This window comes from Poromitra crassiceps, assembly GCF_964638095.1.
Source record: "Poromitra crassiceps genome assembly, chromosome: 7".
NCBI lineage: Eukaryota > Metazoa > Chordata > Actinopteri > Beryciformes > Melamphaidae > Poromitra > Poromitra crassiceps.
Window position 1 is genome coordinate 23,429,974 of NC_139628.1, and position 22,249 is coordinate 23,452,222.

General features: G+C 46.5%; 1 protein-coding gene across 1 annotated transcript in view; it reads left to right on the forward strand.

The window, feature by feature from the left end:
- Window positions 1-22,249, forward strand: part of LOC310779293 (serine/threonine-protein kinase DCLK2-like) — a gene marked incomplete at both ends in the record, with an annotated part of 65,090 nt that overhangs the window by 29,850 nt on the left and 12,991 nt on the right. The window contains 6 exons of the mRNA XM_083639818.1: window positions 17,587-17,713; window positions 17,926-18,054; window positions 18,353-18,441; window positions 19,358-19,430; window positions 20,355-20,460; window positions 20,719-20,776. Coding sequence (XP_083495944.1) covers window positions 17,587-17,713; window positions 17,926-18,054; window positions 18,353-18,441; window positions 19,358-19,430; window positions 20,355-20,460; window positions 20,719-20,776 — 582 coding nt within the window. The remainder of the gene's footprint in view (window positions 1-17,586; window positions 17,714-17,925; window positions 18,055-18,352; window positions 18,442-19,357; window positions 19,431-20,354; window positions 20,461-20,718; window positions 20,777-22,249) is intronic.

Consider the following 22,249-nt stretch of genomic DNA (forward strand, 5'->3'; position numbering starts at 1 on the left):
ACAGCCCTCCTTACCTTTTGGTCCATAACTTTTGAACCGTAGGGTTTATCATCAAAATTCTTTTTTCCCTGGATTCCTTGGGTCCTCCCGCATCTACTCAACTAGGCCACGCCCATTTGCGTCTGACTAGATTTTCGGCCATTTTGCATTTTGTCCAAAACCGTTTTTTTGCCATTTCTCCTTGAAATTTTGTCCAATCTTCACCAAACCAACGCACACATCATGTGGGGACTGTCCTGCACAACACTGATTTGGAAGTTAAAAAAAAAAACACACCGTTGCGATATAATCCACTTCCAACTTTCTGTGGGTGGGGCCTATTTCACAAAAATCATCCGATGCTAACCAAACGTAGTACAGGTGTGGAGGGATGTACTCTGAGCCTATATCAGAAGTATTTTGTCATTTAGCCTTTAGGGGGCGCTATAGCAGCATTCAGTGCCTGTCCCTTCTCAATTGTTTTATTTTGAAGGGCGGCAGGAAGTGCAGATTCATTGTCATTATGGCCAGCCTTCCTTCTTGTATGACACTTGACACTTCTGAGTTGATTTCAGAAGAGATAGTGTCATTTGGCGTGTAGGGGGCGCTATTGTTTGCCTATGGGGGGCGCTACAGCAACGTATCTCCGCAACCGTAACTCGTAGAGACTCAATGATGGCGGCGTTGGAATCGGGGTGAAAAAGTACGCTAGTGGTGGGCAGAATCACGATTGCACCTTCCGTTTCCGAGATAAAAGCAATAATTATTGTGCTTGCTGACAAGCAAGGCACAATCTTGAAATCCCACATACTTATTATTATTATTCTATCTGCCAAAAAGTTCTACGAATAATAACTCCCCCAATTTTTGCGCCACATAGACATGCCAGACCTCAAAATGACCGGCTTATTGAGGACAGGTGTGCTATGACTTTGTTAAGGGTTTGTGAAAGCGGTTTGGCCGCAATTCGCCATTAAGCGCCATTTTTTTCCCATTGACTTGCATGGGGTTTGGAAAAATCTTGCAAAATCTTGCAGTAAATTAGCTGTCATTCACAAACCATAACAGCTAGAGCTACGAAACTTGGTAGGGAGGTGCACGGAGGGGTCTTTTACTATCCCCGAAAAAATTGCACCAATTGACCAGATGGTGGCGCTATAACAGCCCTCCTTACCTTTTGGTCCATAACTTTTGAACCGTAGGGTTTATCATCAAAATTATTTTTTCCCTGGATTCCTTGGGTCCTCCCGCATCTACTCAACTAGGCCACGCCCATTTGCGTCTGACTAGATTTTCGGCCATTTTGCATTTTGTCCAAAACCGTTTTTTTGCCATTTCTCCTTGAAATTTTGTCCAATCTTCACCAAACCAACGCACACATCATGTGGGGACTGTCCTGCACAACACTGATTTGGAAGTTAAAAAAAAAAACACACCGTTGCGATATAATCCACTTCCAACTTTCTGTGGGTGGGGCCTATTTCACAAAAATCATCCGATGCTAACCAAACGTAGTACAGGTGTGGAGGGATGTACTCTGAGCCTATATCAGAAGTATTTTGTCATTTAGCCTTTAGGGGGCGCTATAGCAGCATTCAGTGCCTGTCCCTTCTCAATTGTTTTATTTTGAAGGGCGGCAGGAAGTGCGGATTCATTGTCATTATGGCCAGCCTTCCTTCTTGTATGACACTTGACACTTCTGAGTTGATTTCAGAAGAGATAGTGTCATTTGGCGTGTAGGGGGCGCTATTGTTTGCCTATGGGGGGCGCTACAGCAACGTATCTCCGCAACCGTAACTCGTAGAGACTCAATGATGGCGGCGTTGGAATCGGGGTGAAAAAGTACGCTAGTGGTGGGCAGAATCACGATTGCACCTTCCGTTTCCGAGATAAAAGCAATAATTATTGTGCTTGCTGACAAGCAAGGCACAATCTTGAAATCCCACATACTTATTATTATTATTCTATCTGCCAAAAAGTTCTACGAATAATAACTCCCCCAATTTTTGCGCCACATAGACATGCCAGACCTCAAAATGACCGGCTTATTGAGGACAGGTGTGCTATGACTTTGTTAAGGGTTTGTGAAAGCGGTTTGGCCGCAATTCGCCATTAAGCGCCATTTTTTTCCCATTGACTTGCATGGGGTTTGGAAAAATCTTGCAAAATCTTGCAGTAAATTAGCTGTCATTCACAAACCATAACAGCTAGAGCTACGAAACTTGGTAGGGAGGTGCACGGAGGGGTCTTTTACTATCCCCGAAAAAATTGCACCAATTGACCAGATGGTGGCGCTATAACAGCCCTCCTTACCTTTTGGTCCATAACTTTTGAACCGTAGGGTTTATCATCAAAATTATTTTTTCCCTGGATTCCTTGGGTCCTCCCGCATCTACTCAACTAGGCCACGCCCATTTGCGTCTGACTAGATTTTCGGCCATTTTGCATTTTGTCCAAAACCGTTTTTTTGCCATTTCTCCTTGAAATTTTGTCCAATCTTCACCAAACCAACGCACACATCATGTGGGGACTGTCCTGCACAACACTGATTTGGAAGTTAAAAAAAAAAACACACCGTTGCGATATAATCCACTTCCAACTTTCTGTGGGTGGGGCCTATTTCACAAAAATCATCCGATGCTAACCAAACGTAGTACAGGTGTGGAGGGATGTACTCTGAGCCTATATCAGAAGTATTTTGTCATTTAGCCTTTAGGGGGCGCTATAGCAGCATTCAGTGCCTGTCCCTTCTCAATTGTTTTATTTTGAAGGGCGGCAGGAAGTGCGGATTCATTGTCATTATGGCCAGCCTTCCTTCTTGTATGACACTTGACACTTCTGAGTTGATTTCAGAAGAGATAGTGTCATTTGGCGTGTAGGGGGCGCTATTGTTTGCCTATGGGGGGCGCTACAGCAACGTATCTCCGCAACCGTAACTCGTAGAGACTCAATGATGGCGGCGTTGGAATCGGGGTGAAAAAGTACGCTAGTGGTGGGCAGAATCACGATTGCACCTTCCGTTTCCGAGATAAAAGCAATAATTATTGTGCTTGCTGACAAGCAAGGCACAATCTTGAAATCCCACATACTTATTATTGTGCTTGCTGACAAGCAAGGCACAATCTTGAAATCCCACATACTTATTATTATTCTATCTGCCAAAAAGTTCTACGAATAATAACTCCCACAATTTTTGCGCCACATAGACATGCCAGACCTCAAAATGACCGGCTTATTGAGGACAGGTGTGCTATGACTTTGTTAAGGGTTTGTGAAAGCGGTTTGGCCGCAATTCGCCATTAAGCGCCATTTTTTTCCCCATTGACTTGCATGGGGTTTGGAAAAATCATACAAAATCTTGCAGTAAATTAGCTGTCATTCAGAAACCATAAGAGCTAGAGCTACGAAACTTGATGGGGAGGTGCACTGAGGGGTCTTTTACTATCCCCGAAAAAATTGCACCAATTGACCATATGGTGGCGCTATAACAGCCCTCCTTACCTTTTGCTCGATAACTTTTGAACCGTAGGGTTTATCATCAAAATTCTTTTTTCGCTGGATTCCTTGGGTCCTCCCGCATCTACTCAACTAGGCCACGCCCATTTCCGTCTGACTAGATTTTCGGCCATTTTGCATTTTGTCCAAAACAGTTTTTTTGCCATTTCTCCTTGAAATTTTGTCCAATCTTCACCAAACCAACGCACACATCATGTTGGGAGTGTCCTGCACAACACTGATTTGGAAGTAAAAAAAAAAACACACCATTGCCATATAATCCACTTCCAATCTTCTGTGGGTGGGGCCTATTTCACAAAAATCGTCTGATGCTAACCAAACTTGGTACAGGTGTGGAGGGATGTACTCTGAGCCTATATCAGAAGTATTTTGTCATTTAGCCTTTAGGGGGCGCTATAGCAGCATTCAGTGCCTGTCCCTTCTAAATGGTTTTATTTTGAAGGGCGGCAGGAAGTGCGGATTCATTCTCATTATGGCCAGCCTTCCTTCTTGGATGACACTTGACACTTCTGAGTTGATTTCAGAAGAGATAGTGTCATTTGGCGTGTAGGGGGCGCTATTGTTTGCCTATGGGGGGCGCTACAGCAACGTATCTCCGCAACCGTAACTCGTAGAGACTCAATGATGGCGGCGTTGGAATCGGGGTGAAAAAGTACGCTAATGGTGGGCAGAATCACGATTGCACCTTCCGTTTCCGAGATAAAAGCAATAATTATTGTGCTTGCTGACAAGCAAGGCACAATCTTGAAATCCCACATACTTATTATTCTTATATCTGCCAAAAACTTCTGCGCGTAACAACGCCCCCAATTTTTGCGCCACATAGACATGCCAGACCTCAAAATGACCGGCTTATTGAGGACAGGTGTGCTATGACTTTGCTAAGGGTTTGTGAAAGCGGTTTGGCCGCAATTCGCCATTAAGCGCCATTTTTTTCCCCATTGACTTGCATGGGGTTTGGAAAAATCTTGCAAAACCTTGCAGTAAATTAGGTGTAATTCAGAAACCATAAGAGCTACAGCTACGAACTTGGTAGGGAGGTGCACTGAGGGGTCTTTTACTATCCCCGAAAAAATTGCACCAATTGACCATATGGTGGCGCTATAACAGCCCTCCTTACCTTTTGCTCGATAACTTTTGAACCGTAGGGTTTATCACCAAAATTCTTTTTTCCCTGGATTCCTTGGGTCCTCCCGCATCTACTCAACTAGGCCACGCCCATTTCCGTCTGACTAGATTTTCGGCCATTTTGCATTTTGTCCAAAACAGTTTTTTTGCCATTTCTCCTTGAAATTTTGGCCAATCTTCACCAAACCAACGCACACATCATGTGGGGACTGTCCTGCACAACACTGATTTGGAAGTTTAAAAAAAAAACGCACCGTTGCGATATAATCCACTTCCAATCTTCTGTGGGTGGGGCCTATTTCACAAAAATCGTCTGATGCTAACCAAACTTGGTACAGGTGTGGAGGGATGTACTCTGAGCCTATAGGAGAAGTATTTTGTCATTTCGCCTTTAGGGGGCGCTATAGCAGCATTCAGTGCCTGTCCCTTCTAAATGGTTTTATTTTGAAGGGCGGCAGGAAGTGCGGATTCATTCTCATTATGGCCAGCCTTCCTTCTTGTATGACACTTGACGCACGCACGCTATTATGTAGACTTCAGACATGGCTATACCTGTATTACAAGTGCTATATCACTCATGGTCTCACTCATACATTTTACATATTGACTTTTGAGCAGCTGCAACTCTTCTCTGTTAAAAAACACATGCAAAAAGTGTACTGCAAACAGGAATCCGGTGAGATTTGACCAGATAAATAGAGCTTAAGAGCAACTCTGAGCAGGAGTGTTGCATCTTGGGTAAAGAGAATGATGTTGACACAAATAAGGCATTAAATTAACTATCTCAGAAACCATACTAGGTACAGCTACGAAACTTGTTAGGGAGGTTCACAGAGGGGTATTTTACTATCCACGAAAGAATTGCACCAATTGACAAGATGGTGGCGCTATAACAGCCCTCTTTATGTTTGGTTCATAACTTTTGAACCGTAGGGTCTATAATCAAACTTATTTTTTCCCTGGATTCCTTGGGACGTTCCGCATCTACTCACATAGGCCGACCCATAACTACTTAAAGCTACATTCAGCAATGTTTTTGTGTTCAAATAAGTGTTAAATGGCTCTATTTTCTGACAGAAATCACTGAAATAGAGTGTTTGGTCAGTGACTTGAAACCCCCAACCCCCCACTGTCCTCTATCTCTCTCCTGTAGTGCTGCAGGCTGGGCGGACGTATCTCTGCAAGCGTAACTCGTACAGACTCACGGATGGCGACATTGGATTCGGGGGGGGAAAATACATATAGTCCTTTAACACATTGAGTGCCACAGCGCTTCAGTAAAATTGTCTGGAGCCTGTGCCAGATTCACTTCCATTCAGTTGAAAACAGCTATAGAATTTTTTCTATTATGGCTATATTAACGGGGCTGGACTTTAATGAAACATTGAACACTCCTGCTTCTTCCAAAGAAGAAATTTTGTTTCTAGACAGTTCCATTATGAAATTACAGCCTCTCAAAAAAGTGCACTTTCAAGGGTTTTCTGTCGTTTTTTTTTACTTTCCAAGATATAGCCCCTTTTATGAATACCTTTTGCACTCTAATTTCGAGCACATTCACTGACTCTGGCTGGTGTTTTCTGATGTGGTGGCGTGTGGTGTGGTTTCTGTGCAGCCACACACCCCTCTCCCCCCCCCCCCCCCTCTCCACCTCTGAGCTGCGGGCTCCTCCCACACGCACAGAGTTTGCTTTCTCGACTCCGTTTTTGCCCCGGACAGATCCCAGCGCCCATCAAGGAAATGATGCGCGCTGGCAAACGCGACTGAACGAAAAGGCTTGGCCCGTTCGGCTTCGGATGCTGGCTTTCTAGGAAATCGTGTGGAGATAGATAGCAGCATAAGAGCTCAGTTGTGAGCGCGGATGCAGCCGAGCCCACTCTCGCTGTAGACAGAGCAATATATACGGCTCTGGCAGAAAGCATGCATCGGTTTCCACTTTCATCACGGCTTTCTCCGCTGTCTCCTGTACAAAGTAAAGGATCTGAGGTGGGTGGAGCAGCTCCTGTGACGATGTTTAAGGTGGCGCCGTGTGATCCCTTGAAGGGATTCATGCTCACTGGCTGGGTACGACCTTAAACAGCAGAATTATGGAATAATATGAATTATGATTTTAGGACGTGCACAGACGTCCTTGGCACTGAACGTTACTTTTTTTTAGGACGTGCACAGACGTCCTTGGCACTCAATGTGTTAAAGGGGTCGCGATTGGACTAGTGTTAATTTTGTCGGCTATTTTTTTATTTAGTCTTAGTCTTAGTCCCGTGTTAAATGTCCTTGTTACTCTGTATCATATTTAGTCAACCTCATCCTGTTTTTATTTAGTCAAGTTTTAGTCGACTAAAAGTTTGAGCATTTTAGTCTCGGCTTAGTCAAATAAAACCATAAGTATTTTAGTCTAGTTTTAGTCAACGAAAACTGTTCACATTTTAGTCTAGTTTTAGTCAATGAAAACTGTTGAATCTGCTGATGCGCTTGTACTAGTAATTGTAATTCGAAGCAGTGTTGGCAACTCTTTCCCAGGGAAAGTAGGTAATGGTGATGCTGCCCACCCGGGCCAGTGTCGGCATGCAGCGGTAGCAACGACAAGTGGACCGTATTTACAGTCCCTGCTCAGCCCGTAGCTGAGGGGAGAATGGAGGGAGCCTGGCTGTGCGGAAAGCACTCAGACTTCTCTGGATAGAATGTAGACAAGCAAGTAGCTGTACATTTTGGGAACACAATGCCTCATACACATATAGATAAGACCCTTAGCTAAGACTGGGCGGGTTCTGCTGTAACTACTGTAAATGTTTTTAAGACAGCTACATGTCAGCTACATCTATGATGCTGCAGCACAGGAACCTGAACTGCTGCATTGAGGGGGGGGGGGGGAACAGTCTATAATTAATGTTAATTTTGTCGTCTATTTTTTCATTTTGTCGTAGTCTTAGTCCTGTGTCAAATGTCCTTGTTAGTTTTTATCATATTTAGTCAACCCTGTCCTCTTTTTGTTTAGTCAAGTTTTAGTCGACTAAAAGTTTGAGTATTTTAGTCTTGTCTTAGTCAATAAAACTAAAAGTCTGAACATTTTAGTGTAGTCTTAGTCTTGGGGAAAAAGGTAGTCGACTAACATTTTTCCTCATAGTTTTCGTGGACGAAATTAACACTAATAAGTATAAATTAAGCTTTAGTCCCCCTAATTGCATGGGCAGGGACCTTGCAAGGCAGGCGGTGCATGGCGAGGACAGCAAGCACAATTACATTTTCGGTAGGAAATGTAGACATTCTAGTTATTATTATTATTATTATTATTATTATTATTATTATTATTATTATTATTATTATTATTATTATTATTATATATACTATATTATTCTAGGCCTAAAAAACACATTTTAAAATGCAAAATGCCTCTAATTGCCTGCAATGTCCCAAAATCTACTGTCTGGCAACACAGCAGCTGCATGGTATGAGTCAGTGGGTCCTATAGACCCTTTTCACGGGGGCCCTTTTGTGTCGAAAAGGCAGGGTAAACCCAGGTGCAAGCAAAAATAGTAAAGATAGAGGCCGGATTAGGAGAAAGAGTCACATCCAACTTCCAATCATGCCTACCCTGCCTTTTCAACACAAAATAGCCCCTGTGAAAAGGGTCTATTCTGACGGATCAGGAGTGGAAAACTACATTTTGGGGTCTTGGTATACCATAACTTACGAGGCCTTTGGACAAATAATGTAGAGTTTTAATGCTGAAGCACTGTAGATAAAGTGACGCACGGACACCTTCAAAACTAATGTTTAGGTTATTATAGAGGGGATTTGGGGGCTGTGGTGTTTATATAGCCTAAAATATAGCCTAAATGACTAAGCCCTTTCACTGTGGGGCAGTGACTACAGCATCATGTATCATGGCTCTGGCTCAGGGGCTTTTGGGCCCAGTGGTTCTCAACCTTTTTTTGTCTTATGAGCTGTTTTGCCATGCATGCCAATATTACCCCCTCACTCATGCGTGTTGATGATTCTCCTAAATGTGTTTGATAAGTTGTATTTGAATATGCAGACGTACAAGTAAATCTATACAAAATATACGTTTCACTGAAGTGCCAGTTTTTGGGCGTGTCCTCTTTTTTTTTCCTTTTGTCACCAGGCCTCCCAAACCTGAATCTGGATCGATAGAGACGTTTTTGCACCATTTGTCAGAATAGCGGTGTGACAGTTGACACTTGCCGGACGTACCATTTCAACATGAAATGACTTGGATGGATTTTGTTTTAAATCATTTTGGAAGTACATTGTAATCCCCAATCGTTCCTTGTACCCCTGGCATGCTACTCAAGTACCCCTAGGGGTACACATAGCCCTGGTTGGGAATCACTACACTAATCTATCCATGCAGACATAGGATCAACTTCACTACTGATGTTTGTTTAAGACAGTGGTTCTCAACCTGTTTACACCAAGTATCACCTCATGAATGACCACCGTATGAAGGTATGAGAGGGAGAGAGCCCCACCAGCGTACCACCAGTGGTACCCGTACCACAGGTTTACAACCACTGGTCTAAAAAATTTTTTTTTTCAAGCATTTAAGCAGAAGCCTTTAGATCCAGAGTGATTTAAAGAGAGAGTGGTGCCAACGGAGCTCCAAAATGCTTGATAGTCACGTGACTCACAAAGCTACTGTATATTAATGTGTGCAGAGGAGTATGTTCCAGGAAGTATGTTTGAATGCATAAAATAAAGCTGATACTATTAAATTTGATTGTTTAAAAGTCTTAGCCTTTCAAAGGACATCACCAAAAGTCCATTCTGCTGCAACTCTAGTAGCACTGTGTAACCCAGGAACTATTGTGAATAATGGGCCTTTTTCACAGCAGCAATTTTGTGTCTAAAAGGCAGGGCAAACACAGGTGCACCTTGCAACCAAAACATGAATGAGGGTTTCCAACTTCCAATCCATTTAGGTGTTCCGGTGCCGGGGCCCTCATTAATGTTTTGCTTGCACCTGTGTTTAGCCTGCCTTTTAGACACAAAATGGCTGCTGTGAAAAAGGCCCATTACAGAGAATGAAACACACAGGTGACTCACAAAATGACTCCTGGAGCGTGGTGAACATCACAGATCGACGAGGTATAGAACGTCTTTGGTGGAAGTTGTATATTTGTATGCCAAAGTCTGAGCTAAGTCAGCAGTTCTGGAGTTCAACGTTTGGTGTTTTATCTGAAGTTTGTTCTGTTTAAAGCTGAGGGATTGGGACAGTCGGCTTAAGTTTATTTTTCTGCTTGCAGCTGATTTTCTTAAACTCTGTTTGCATTTCCTTTTCAGTTTAGGATGTGGGTTTAGACTTATCTCAGGTTTACTGCTCGCCTGGGTTATTCTTACAGCACACTTTGAAGTCAGAGGTACAGATAAGAGAGCGGGCTGTGACAACAGAGAGAGAGAGAGAGAGAGAGAGAGAGAGAGAGGGAGAGAGCGAGAGAGAGAGAGAGAGAGAGACACACACAGAGAGAGAGAGAGAGAGAGAGAGAGAGAGACACAGAGAGAGAGAGAGAGAGAGAGAGGGAGAGTGAGAGAGAAACACAGAGAGGGGGGCTTTTCAGGCTCGTATGGTAACCATATTTTCAGATTAATGAAAAGACCAGGAAGATCGACCTGAACAATAAACTCTGTGTGTGTGTGTGTGTGTGTGTGTGTGTGTGTGTGTGTGTGTGTGTGTGTGTGTGTGTGTGTGTGTGTGTGCGCGCGCCTGCGTGCGTGCGTGCGTGTGTGTGTGTGTGTCTGCGTGCATGCGTGTGTGTGTGTTTAGGGTCACAGAGGTCAACAGCACCAGGAATGTTGACTGTCTATAAAGGTGGACATACAAAGAGACCTGTCTATCTGACTCTGTCTTAGGTCGCTTTCACATATAAGCTGGTGGACTCGGGAGCGATTTGGGGAGGTGAAGTTGCAACATTGTTGCATTTTTCATTTGGTCTGGTTCACTTTCACACAGCAATTTGTCACAAGCGCACCAAACTTTATGAACAATGTCACCTGGTCGAAACAGTCACTCGTCTATTGGACAGAATAGAGAAGGGAAATCTCTCCTCTCCAGCAGACTTCTTGTCTGGCTGAGGGCTGACTGAACAACACATGTGAATCCGCAAAACACAAACCATGGAGCAACACCACCTGCGATAATGGGATTTCTGGTTTTACTTTGGTGTTACTATCAAATAAATATTTAACCAGAATGTGCCCAATATGAGCAGCAGATGAGGCAGCAAGCTGTTGAACATTTCATTCTGCAGATGAGACGAGTAGCCTACGTACCGAAGGAGATAGCTGTTGAGAAACGATGTGTTGTGGTTATGACGACGTACGTCACGACGCGGCGCGCAGGTACTGTACACGTGTGCACGCCGCAGTGTTTGTTTTGCTCCCTTCTACCGTCTTCTACTCATGATGCACTGCATGAGTGCATGAGATGCACTGGCGCTCTTGTGTTTAGTCCGGTTTGCTTTCACACAACAAACAAACCGCGTCCAGGGTTCACTTGGAAGCGAACCGAGACCCACGTTTTCAAGCGGAAAAGGGTTTGCTTGTTTGTTTCCGCACCAGAGTTCGTTTGCACTTTCACACCACCCCAAACGAAGCGCACTATCCGAGGAAACGAAGTCTGGCGCATTTAAAGTGAACAAAACAGCTTATGTGTGAAAGCGACCTAAAGTCTTGATTATTCCCGAGTGGACGCGTACACGGACAGCTGCAGACACCACACACCAGTTCTGTTTATACATTCAGGCGCTGTCTCGTCATAGACGCGTGGTCAATGGGCCAGCGTGGGGGAAATCCTCCCGTTCTCCCCATTCAGCATAGTTAGCATGTAGCTGCTAGCCCAGCCGAGGCAGACAGGATCGGTGATTCAACCACCGCAGCAAACCCACATCTGAACAGGGGTCTATGTACCTGCTCTAGAATCCCCAATCCTGTAGTGTACAGTACAACCGCATCACCGTCCTTTGGTGAGTCAGCCCATTGATATATATAGGGGGTTTCCCCCCACCGTTCTACACCTGAAGTAATGTTTTGTGGGTGTTCCCACACAGACCGACTGTATCCAGAGCCATGTAGATAGAAGAGTCCCGACATCTCCATTCACTCCAATGGACCAGTTTTTTACTCTCAAGAGTTCCAGGAAGTAAGGTCCTGGATTAAGCAGCACTGTCGAGTTGCAGCAAAATAGACAGCTTGTGTTGTACTCTGAAAGGGTTTTCCCCCCTTGAATCAAATTGTACATTATCAGCTTTATTTTAGCATGCAAAAGTAGTGCGAGACCCATTCCTGGCTGTTCATTGGCTAATGAGTCTCGCATTTTGGTCCTCCGCTGACGCCACTCTCTCTCTAGAGGACACTAGCTGTATCTATTCACCTTATGTAGCCCCGCCCACTTGACCCAGTTGTGTTATGACTTCCTGTTCAAAACAAAGTCTGTTTTACCTGCTCACTAGTACTGTACTGTCACAGGAAGTGTCAACACAATAGGAAGTAAGTGGCTGAGCCCTGTGTTGGAACATAAGGTGAATACTAGTTTCTGGAGTCCGCGTGGAATGAGAGGGAGCTGAGCGAGGGGGAGATCGAGAGAGAGAAGCCTTCGCTAACTGCTGAGCTACCGCTAACTGCTATGCTAAGTAACTAGCAGATCTGATCAGCATAAAACTGTGGGATTAGCCAGAAAGTTGTTCAAAACGAGAGAGCTATGAGTGCTTGAGCAGAACTAATGTAAGTTTAGCTGCTGTAATGATGCAAGTTAACGGCAAAAACGCCTCTCTTCAAATTCAGCGTCCATTTTGGTTTTCCAAAGGCGTGGTGTAGGCGTGGTCACAAATATTTGGAGGACGCTCGCGGACGTGGAAGGTTGACTATAATCTTAACTTGCCTAATAGTGAAGACACCAGTGCTCAATATGTCCCGCCCAGAAACTGTTGATCGCAAACACTGACATGAAATTCAGGAGAGAGTTTCCTGAAGATTAGTTATGATTAGTTATTAGTTGCATCCTTCACGTTGGTATCGTGTTAAGCAATCCATCCACTAGTGGGCAGTAGAGAGTCAAATGTGTGAGTGTGTGTGTGGTACTGCGCCGTTTCATCCGTACCCGCAAGCTTTCAGAAACGGTGCAGAAATGAACGCAGAGTACGGACAGAAATACATGCATATTTAACGTTGAGTATTATTGGGCCTTAAGGCTACTGCTAATAGCATTGTCCTTTTCTGTCTCTCCTTTTCTGGTGCCATGGCACGAGTCCGATACCTCACGAGTCCGACACCTCACGAGTCCGAAAAAAGAGGCTAACTTCCCCAGACCCTAACCCAAAACCTAACCTCTCCCACCCCCACGCCTAAACCTAACCTCCCCCAGACCCTAACCCAAAACCTAACCTCTCCCACCCCCACGCCTAAACCTAACCTCCCCCAGACCCTAACCCAAAACCATGAGGTGTCGGACTCGTGAGGTATCGGACTCGTGAGGTATCGGACTAGGGGGCAGTCCCCCTCTCTATCTGTTACTGTAGTCTCTCTCTCTCTGTCTCTCTCTCTCTCTCTCTCTCTCTCTCTGTCTGTCTCTCTCTCTCTGTGTCTCTCTCGCTCTCTCTCTCTCTCTGTCTCTCTCTCTCTCTCTCTCACTCTGCACTCTCCAGCCCAGACTAGTTTTGAGGCTCAATCAGTCTGAAAGAACCAAGGCTGTGTGTGTGTGTGTGTGTGTGTGTGTGTGTGTGTGTGTGTGTGTGTGTGTGTGTGTGCGCGCGCGTGTGTGTGCGCGCGTGTGCGTGTGGGTGTGCGTGTGTGTGTGTCCTGCGTGTGTGCGTGTGCGTGTGTGTGTCCTCTCTCTGTCCTTTCAGTTTGTGCAGCCACTTTAAGCAGCGGGATAGAAGCCCCATGTGTGTCTCTCCCTCTCTCTCTCTCTCTCTCGCTCTGCAGTGGGGTTGCCATGGCAACCGCTGGTCCAGTCACAACCCATCCCTCCCTCCACACACACACACACACACACACACACACACACACACATACACATGCACACACGCAGTTCTGGAGGCGGAGGAGAGAAAGAGAGGCAGGATAGAGTGAGAGGTAAAATAGAGGGTAAATGGAGAGGAGGAGGAGGAGGAGGAGGAGGAGGAGGAGGAGAGGAAATAAAGGATGAAAGAAGGGTGGAGAGGGAGGGAGGGAAGGTGTGTGCATGTGTGTGTGTGTGTGTGTGTGTGTGTGTGTGTGGCAGCCAGTTTCTCCCTAGCAACTGTACATCATTAGCATTCCATGCTAGCTCTCCTCTCTCTCTTTACGTTCAGTAAAGATGCCACTGCCACACCAGTGACTTGACCCGTGTTGTCAAGTCAGCCAACACGGGGTTAATCCCTGGCTCGTGACCATTCAGACCGGAGCCGGGTCACAACCAGGAAGAGACGCATATCAATGAGCTCAGGCTGGAGATGGGCGGGGCTACAACAGGTCCAGAGCGTGTGACAGAGCCGTGTGGATAGGCGTGAGCAGGACACGGTGTCTCCACTCCAAAGCGCCACACTGACACGGCTCTGAGACCCGCTCTGACGCGCTAGTTGAAATGCTATTTTACCACTTCAGTTCACTTCACTTCCAACCAGACAGCTCCTCCATCACCCACTTGGAGGCTTCCTAAGCTCAGTGCACCAGAGCCCATTTCTCCTCTCATACATCTCTCTATAATGCCTGCCTCTCTCTCCCTCTCTCTATCTCCCTTTCTCTCTGTCTCTTCCCCCTCTCTCTCTCTCTCCCTCACTCCCTCTCTCTCTGTCTCACCCCTCTCTGTTTCCCCCCTCTGTCTCTGTCTCTGTCTCCCCCTCTCTCTCTCTCTCATTGTCTCCTGCCCTCTCTGTCTCCTCTCTCTCTCTCGCTCTCTCATTGTCTCCCGCCCTCTCTCCATCTCTCTATTCCTGTCTCTCCAGGTAATCCCTCCTCCCACACCTTTGTTGATCCCCCATTCTTCACCTGTCTATTTCCCCACTTTCATTAACCTCTCTCTCTCTCTCTCTCTCTCTCTCTCTCTCTCTCTCTCTCTCTCTCTCTCTCTCTCTCTCTCTCCCCCTCTCTCTCTCTCTCTCTTTCTCTCTCCCCCTCTCTCTCTCTCTCTCTCTCTCTCTCCCCTCTCTCTCTCTCTCTCTCTCTCTCCCCCTCTCTCTCTCTCTCTCTCTCTCTCTCTCCCCCTCTCTCTCTCTCTCTCTCTCTCTCCCTCTCTCTCTCTCTGTCTCTCTCTCTCTCTCTCTCCCTCTCTCTCTCTGTCTCTCTCTCTCTCTCCCCTCTCTCTCTCTGTAAATGTGGGACATTTTTATGAACGATTTGTATTTAATCCTCAAGACAGTTCAGCTCAGACAGATCAGCTGTGTGTGTGTGTGCGTGCCGTGCGGGTGTGTGTGTGTGCGTGCATGCGTACGTGCGTAGCGTGTGTGTGTGTGTGTGTGTGTGTGTGTGTGTGTGTGTGTAAAGTGCCTTTTAAACATGAACTCTGGATCATGTCCAGCTAGAGAGAACAGGATATTTTCAGGTTTTGCCTTTCTAAACATGAGGGGTCTTTGTTAAGAAACAACTGGATATGAGCCGTTTTTTCTGCCAGTGGGCGGCCGGGGGGGGGGGGGGGGGATCGAAAACAAGAAATGTGATAGGAAACAGCTTTAGCTATGAGGCAGTCAAAATAGTGGTCGCACCGTCGTCAATCACTGTGGGTGATTTATTTTACAAGTGGCAACTAGTCATATCTGACTAGTTTTAAATGTATTTCTCCCCACAAAAGTTTGATAGCCTATCAGTCCGTCAGCTCCCTATCCTCTCCGCAGTGTGGACGCACAGTCACAACAACACTGCCTGCCTCACACAATAGAATTGGCTGCATCACGTTAGCGACAAATCTGGAGACTTCAAAAAACGTGCCGTTTTAACGGAGTCCATTCCAACGAGGGGTGGCAATGTGCCAAAAATGAGCGCTTCGCCTAGGTTACATAAAGCCGCCCAGTCAAAATAGTGGTCGGACTGTCGTCAATCACTGTGGGTGATTTATTTTACAAGTGGCATTTCAAGTCATATCTGACTAGTTTTCAATGTATTTCTCTCCACAAAAGTTAGGCTTTTTCTGACATGGGAGCAAGCAAGCAGCGCAGCAGTAAGCGTCCCTCCTGATGCAATGGACCTGGCTGCCTGGCTGCAGCTGAAGCGCGTTGGGACCACACGGCCAAACAATTCAAGCCCTTTTTGCAGCACTTGAGGAAACCGTGAGTTTGCACGTTGATATAAGCGATTGCCCGAACGATTCATTAATTAATAAACTAGTGAACGTGAAGTGAAGTGAAGTGAGTCACACCCCGCCCACTCAGATCTGCGGGATAATGACCTGCCACTGTTTAACATGAGCTGCGATTGCGTGGAAGCGGATCTTATACCGGTGGTCGAGGTAGATAAGATACGGAGTCGCGGGAGTGCGCGTAGGCCGGCTAATTGTTGTTTAACATGCAGGCCAACCGGCTAGGAGCAGGTTATAATACGGATTCCACTGCATGTTAAGAAGTGGCTTAAGTGTGTCAGATCCAGCTGAAGCGTGAGTAGAATATTCCGGGCTGTCGTCTGCTTCTGACACACACTACGTTTTGGCTGGATGGCACGCTGGACCAGCTCTAGAAATGGGAATGTCTCTGAGTGATGAGTGGGCGGGGCTAGCCAGGGGAAAGGGCGGGGCTAGCCAGGGGAAGCCTCCAGCTCTCCTCCATCACGATCCAGCCACACTCGCCTTTCTGACTTGTCCACCTGCTTTCCAAGACATCGAGGCCCGGGTCGGCCACGCTGTCCATAGTGACGCACAAGGGTACCGTGCGCGTTAACATCCGACGCACAAGGTGCACGACAAAAGCAGCCGAGTTTGACACCCTCGGACGTCGCCGGGTTGGCAGGAGACAGGAGCTCTGGCTAGCGTAGTGCATCGAGCGCCAGCTGTTAGCACCAGATGCTAGCGCTATAGCTACAGATCGCTAGCTGACAGGAGTCTGGAGACACCGGCAGGATGCGTTGGTGACAGCAAAACAGCATGTGGGACTGAGCTTTACTGCTGCTGGCTGTATAGCTGCTTTGGCTCTGACTGGAGAACTCCCACCGTGCTGTCACCATTAGCTAAAAAAAAAAAAAAAACTCTTGTAACGGGACAAGCCCCGTCTTTTATTGTCACACGAACACCACAACACATGCATGCGCCCACAACACACTCATGCTGACGGTGGCCGGTGAAAAGTGTCCTCTGCATTTAACCCATCTAGGCATGTCCTTTCCTCCGAGGGGCAGGCCAGGAGCAGTGGTCGCTTTCTCGTACAGCGCCCGGGGACCAACTTCGGGTGTTGTCGTCACTGGTCGGATGACTATGACGATCTGATCTTCTGCATGTTTTTAGTGGGGGGGAGTTATATACGGAGGAACCCCCTGGGGGAGCACGGGGAGAACATGCAAACTCCACACAGAGAGAAAGGCCCTTACGACGAGATACCCCACCTGGGCAGTAGGCACTGAAGATATGGGGGGGAACACAACCACAGCGCCCACAGTGTCCCAGGCGAGAATTGAACTCAGGTCCTTATGACTGTGAGGCGACAGCTCTACCACTGAGCCACCGTGCCTAGGTAGCTACGTCAAGCTACCTAGAGTTACTAGGATGAAACAGGAAGTGGGGCGGTTTTGCCTTCAGAGTTAAAGCGTAGATTGTGTCACTTTTGGGAAAAATCTGACAGGCTGTCTTGGGCTGTGCAGAGCAACACAAAAGGTTAGAGAACTATTAGGATAAAAGTATTATGGTATAAAATATCGCACACCGTCCAGCTATACAGGTTCCACCTAGTCTTGTTTAACTTTGTTTTGACACTTATATTTATTTGGGGTCTGTGTGTGTGTGTGTGTGTGTGTGTGTGTGTGTGTGTGTGTGTGTGTGTGCGCGTGTGTGTGCAGCTCACCAGTCTGCAGGACTTCTTCGGGGATGACGATGTGTTCATGGCGTGCGGGCCGGAGAAGTTCCGCTACGCTCAGGACGACTTCGTGCTCACACACAGCAGCAAGGCGCCCACCTTCGTCAACGGTGACACACACACACACGCGCGCGCGCGCACACACACACACACACACACGCACACGCACCCACACACACCCACATGCACACACGCACCCACACACACCCACACGCACACACACACGCACGCACGCACCCACCCACACACACACACACAAACACGCCCACACAAATAAAATCACAGTTCACCATAAAATAATATAAATGTCTCTCTATCTCAGAGTGCAAGGTGAAGTCGTCTCGCTCCACCACTCCCTTGAAAACTACAAGTCCCAAGATTCCTAGCCGCTGTGGCTCTGCCTCTAAGACCCCGCCCAAAACTCCACCCAGAACCAAGTCACCTGGCCCAGGTACCCGACAATATGAAATCGCCACATAAAAAGATAATACCTAAAAATATTACTGCAACACATTACAATGAGGGTGCGTTAATTACGACTTTGTTAATGTTTAATAAGCCCTTAATTAATAGCCTTGACCGTAAGCTTAATGTACCCTTATTGTAAAGTGTTGCCTATGTCATTTGTGAAAAGTCACTGTGCCTCTGTCTGATCACATGGGCGTGGAACCTGCAATCCGTCAGTCTCTGTCGCCGTTAGCAACCAGACTGATGTGACCAATCACATTGCTCCCCTCTCCTATCTGTAGCCATTGAGGTGTCGGGATGCCAGTTAGCAGGGAAGTCGTCCAGGTCAAGCCCCTCCCCCACCAGCCCCGGGACGCGGCGCAGCTTCAAGGTCAGACTGATGGACTGATTGAATGATTGATTGATTGGTTTGACCAATAGCTTAACACCTCGTTTCTATAAATATGGTTGGAGCCAACAGAAATCTCAGTCAACCTATCAGAAATTGCAAAATACATCTTCAAGTACTTCAAGTATTTGCTTAATAAATTACAATGTTTCATCATTGAACTTGATGCACGAGTCACAACATGAGTGCTATGGCGCTTTTGTAATGTGTATTTGGTGACTTAACGGGGATCAGCTAGCCCGTACCGCAGGCTACCAGTCATTTGTGCTCCAGTAAGCTAAATAGCAGCAAAGCTACTTTGCTACTGCACGCGCAGTCAGGAGTATGGGAATCTACTATCGGGAATATAGCAAATAGGCAAATCTCTTTTCTGCTACACTCCTTCCTCGACTGCTCTATCTCTCGCCCCCCCCCCCCCTCTCTCTCTCGCTCTCTGTCTCTCTCTCACTGTCTCACTCCCCCCTATCTCTCTCACTCCCCCCTCTCACTCTCTCTCTCTGTCTCTCTCTCACTGTCTCACTCCCCCCTCTCACTCTCTCTCTGTCTCTCTCTCACTGTCTCACTCCCCCCTCTCTCTGTCTCGCTCTCTCCCCTCCTCGCTCTCCCTCTCTCCCCTCCTCTCTCTCTCCCTCTCTGTCTGTCTGTCTCTCTCTCCCTCCCTCCCCCCCCTCTCTCTCTCTGCCTCCCCTCTCTGTCTCTGTCTCTCATCTCTCTCTCTCTGTCTGTATGTCTCTCACTCTCTCTCTCTCTCTGGCTCTCTCTCTGTCTCTCTCTCTCTGTCTCCCGTCTTTCTCTCTGTGTCTCTCTCTCTCTCTCTCCCTCTCTGTCTCGCTCCCTCCCCGCTCTCTCTCTCTGTCTCTCTCTCTCTCTCTCTCTCTCTCTCTCTCTCTCCCTCCAGATGTCTCCTCATCGTGCTTCCTCCTCAGATGTAAATGGAGAGGCTGAGCAACCCGATGACACCACACCAGAAGGTGTGTGTGTGTGTGTGTGTGTGTGTGTGTGTGTGTGTGTGTGTGTGTGTGTGTGTGTGCGTGCGTGCGTGCGCGTGCGTGCGTGCGCGTGCGTGCGTGTGTGTGTGTGTGTGTGTGTGTGTGTGTGTGTTCATGTCTAAATGTGTGTGTCACAGACAGTCAGAAATGAACGAGGAAACCTCAAAGCTCTGGATGGCTGCATGGTGGCTTTGAGGTTGATGGTTCAAACCTGAGTGCATTTTGAGAATCCACATCACCTGAAACCAAAAACCAAACCCTGAAGAGAGTCCCAGCATGTGTCACACTGCTTCTGCACTCACGCTCCTCAGCTGTCTGACTGACAGACTTCACATCCAATCACCTCACTCCTGCAGTCAGGATGTTCAGATCCACCATGATTATTTCTAACCAGGCTGACTGCTGACACCTGGTGGTGAAAATACTTTACTGCAGGCCTCTGTCTGCAGTAAAGCAAGTCAGTGAAGATGCTGAACTAGTGAGGCCATTTACACCTGGCGTTAACATGTGTTTTCTGCAATCAGATTGTATTTTATCACTTCAGCCTGATTCCATTTACACCTGGCGTTAACATGCATTTTCTGCAATCTGATTGTAATCAGATTGCAGAAATGATTGTCCTCTCAATCCGCATAAAGTTGCTGTATCCAGATTGAGAGGACACATTGCATTTACACTTGTGTTCAATGTGTACACAATGCATCCCCTGGTTTGGCTGATCCGATTGCAATCCTTCTTCAATGCGTTTTGGGGGTGTTTACACCTGTACTTTCAAGTGATAAAACACAATCTGATTGCAATCTGATCACAGAAAACACATGTTAACGCCATGTGTAAATGGCCTCAGTGTTTCCAAATAGAACTGAATGTGTAGCGACATGTGTGTTCTGTGTCCTCTCCTCTCAGTGAACGGTAACCGGTGTGTCTCCTCCTCCATCATCAACGACAAGTACAAAGTGGGTAAAGTGATCGGAGACGGGAACTTTGCCGTGGTGAAGGAGTGTGTGGAGAGGTACTGACCAAACAAACATACACAATTATGACAATGTTAAAAAAATATATCGCACTGTGGTTCAATCCATTTTCATTTCAGTTCATGCCAAAGTTTTTCGTTCAAAATTCCGTAATAGGTGTTTTGCATCAATTTATTTAGTAAATTGTTGAGAAGGAATATTCCATCATGAAATCATGAATTGCCTTTGAAGTGTTGAATTCCACAATGCGATGCATATGCGTTGGTGTGTGTTTACTGGTGTGTTTTGATTGGTAGGTCGACCGGTCAGGAGTTCGCTCTGAAGATCATCGACAAAGCTCGCTGCTGTGGGAAGGTAATGTGTCTCATTCACACTGAGTCTTAACAGATAATTTTTCACAAAGAAACTGAGCAAATCCAATGAGGCTGAGATACTGTATTGACAAGACACTCATCTGATTGATGGTTGAGCTGATAAAGCTTGCAAGCCACATCATGACTAACAGCCCTAATAAGCACTGGCTGACTGGCACGTTCAGAGCTGCTGCCACTGCTCGTCAAGGGAGACGAACATTGATAGGCTTTGCCCGTTCAATGCATCGTCCTCTCTGAGCGGTGACAATGATTAACACACTGTCAGACTGAAGCAATGGAGCCAAGTATCCACACAAGCTACAATTTCTATGTAATAAATAACCCCACTGAAATGTCAACAGGCATGTTGACATTTAGTGCATGGAGCCTCCCAAGCAGTAATGTGATGCTCAGGATCAATGCTGCCGCATGGTGTCATCATAATAATTAGAATCATAACACTGCTTTTTGGTGTGTGTTCATTTCATTATGATGCCACTGTGCCAAACATTGTATGAATGTCTCTCAACTTGGAGTCGGTGTCTAGCTAGGTACAACAAATTGCCTCCTTTAAGGACATTAAAGTCTTCTACTACTTCTGCTACTACTACTACTACTACTAGATTAGTATTAGTTCATACTACTAGTATTACTACTACTAATACTAACAAATTGAGGCCTGCGAGGCCTCCACGTGGAGCCCCGGTGTGACCCGGTCATGGTAGCACTAGCAAAGGTCTGAACCTTATTATCCCATGAAGTCACAGATCAGAGAGTGGCTCTTGGCAACTGTACGCAGCACTGTGGAGCTGCTAAACTGCCAACTGCTACTTTTCCCACTTCCAAATCCCCGCATAAACACAGGGTTTCAATCAGCTAGCAAGCCACTAGTAGCCAACGTGGCAAGTATACCACTAGCAAGCAGCTAGTAGCCAACGTGGCAAGTATACCACTAGCAAGGAGCTAGTAGCCAAAGTGGCAAGTATAGCACTAGCAAGCAGCTAGTAGCCAAAGTGGCAAGTATACCACTAGCAAGCAGCTAGTAGCCAAAGTGGCAAGTATAGCACTAGCAAGGAGCTAGTAGCCAAAGTGGCAAGTATACCACTAGCAAGCAGCTAGTAGCCAAAGTGGCAAGTATACCACTAGCAAGCAGCTAGTAGCCATAGTGGCAAGTATAGCACTAGCAAGCAGCTAGTAGCCAAAGTGGCAAGTATACCACTAGCAAGCAGCTAGTAGCCAAAGTGGCAAGTATACCACTAGCAAGCAGCTAGTAGCCAAAGTGGCAAGTATAGCACTAGCAAGCAGCTAGTAGCCAAAGTGGCAAGTATACCACTAGCAAGCAGCTAGTAGCCAAAGTGGCAAGTATAGCACTAGCAAGCAGCTAGTAGCCAAAGTGGCAAGTATACCACTAGCAAGCAGCTAGTAGCCAAAGTGGCAAGTATACCACTAGCAAGCAGCTAGTAGCCAAAGTGGC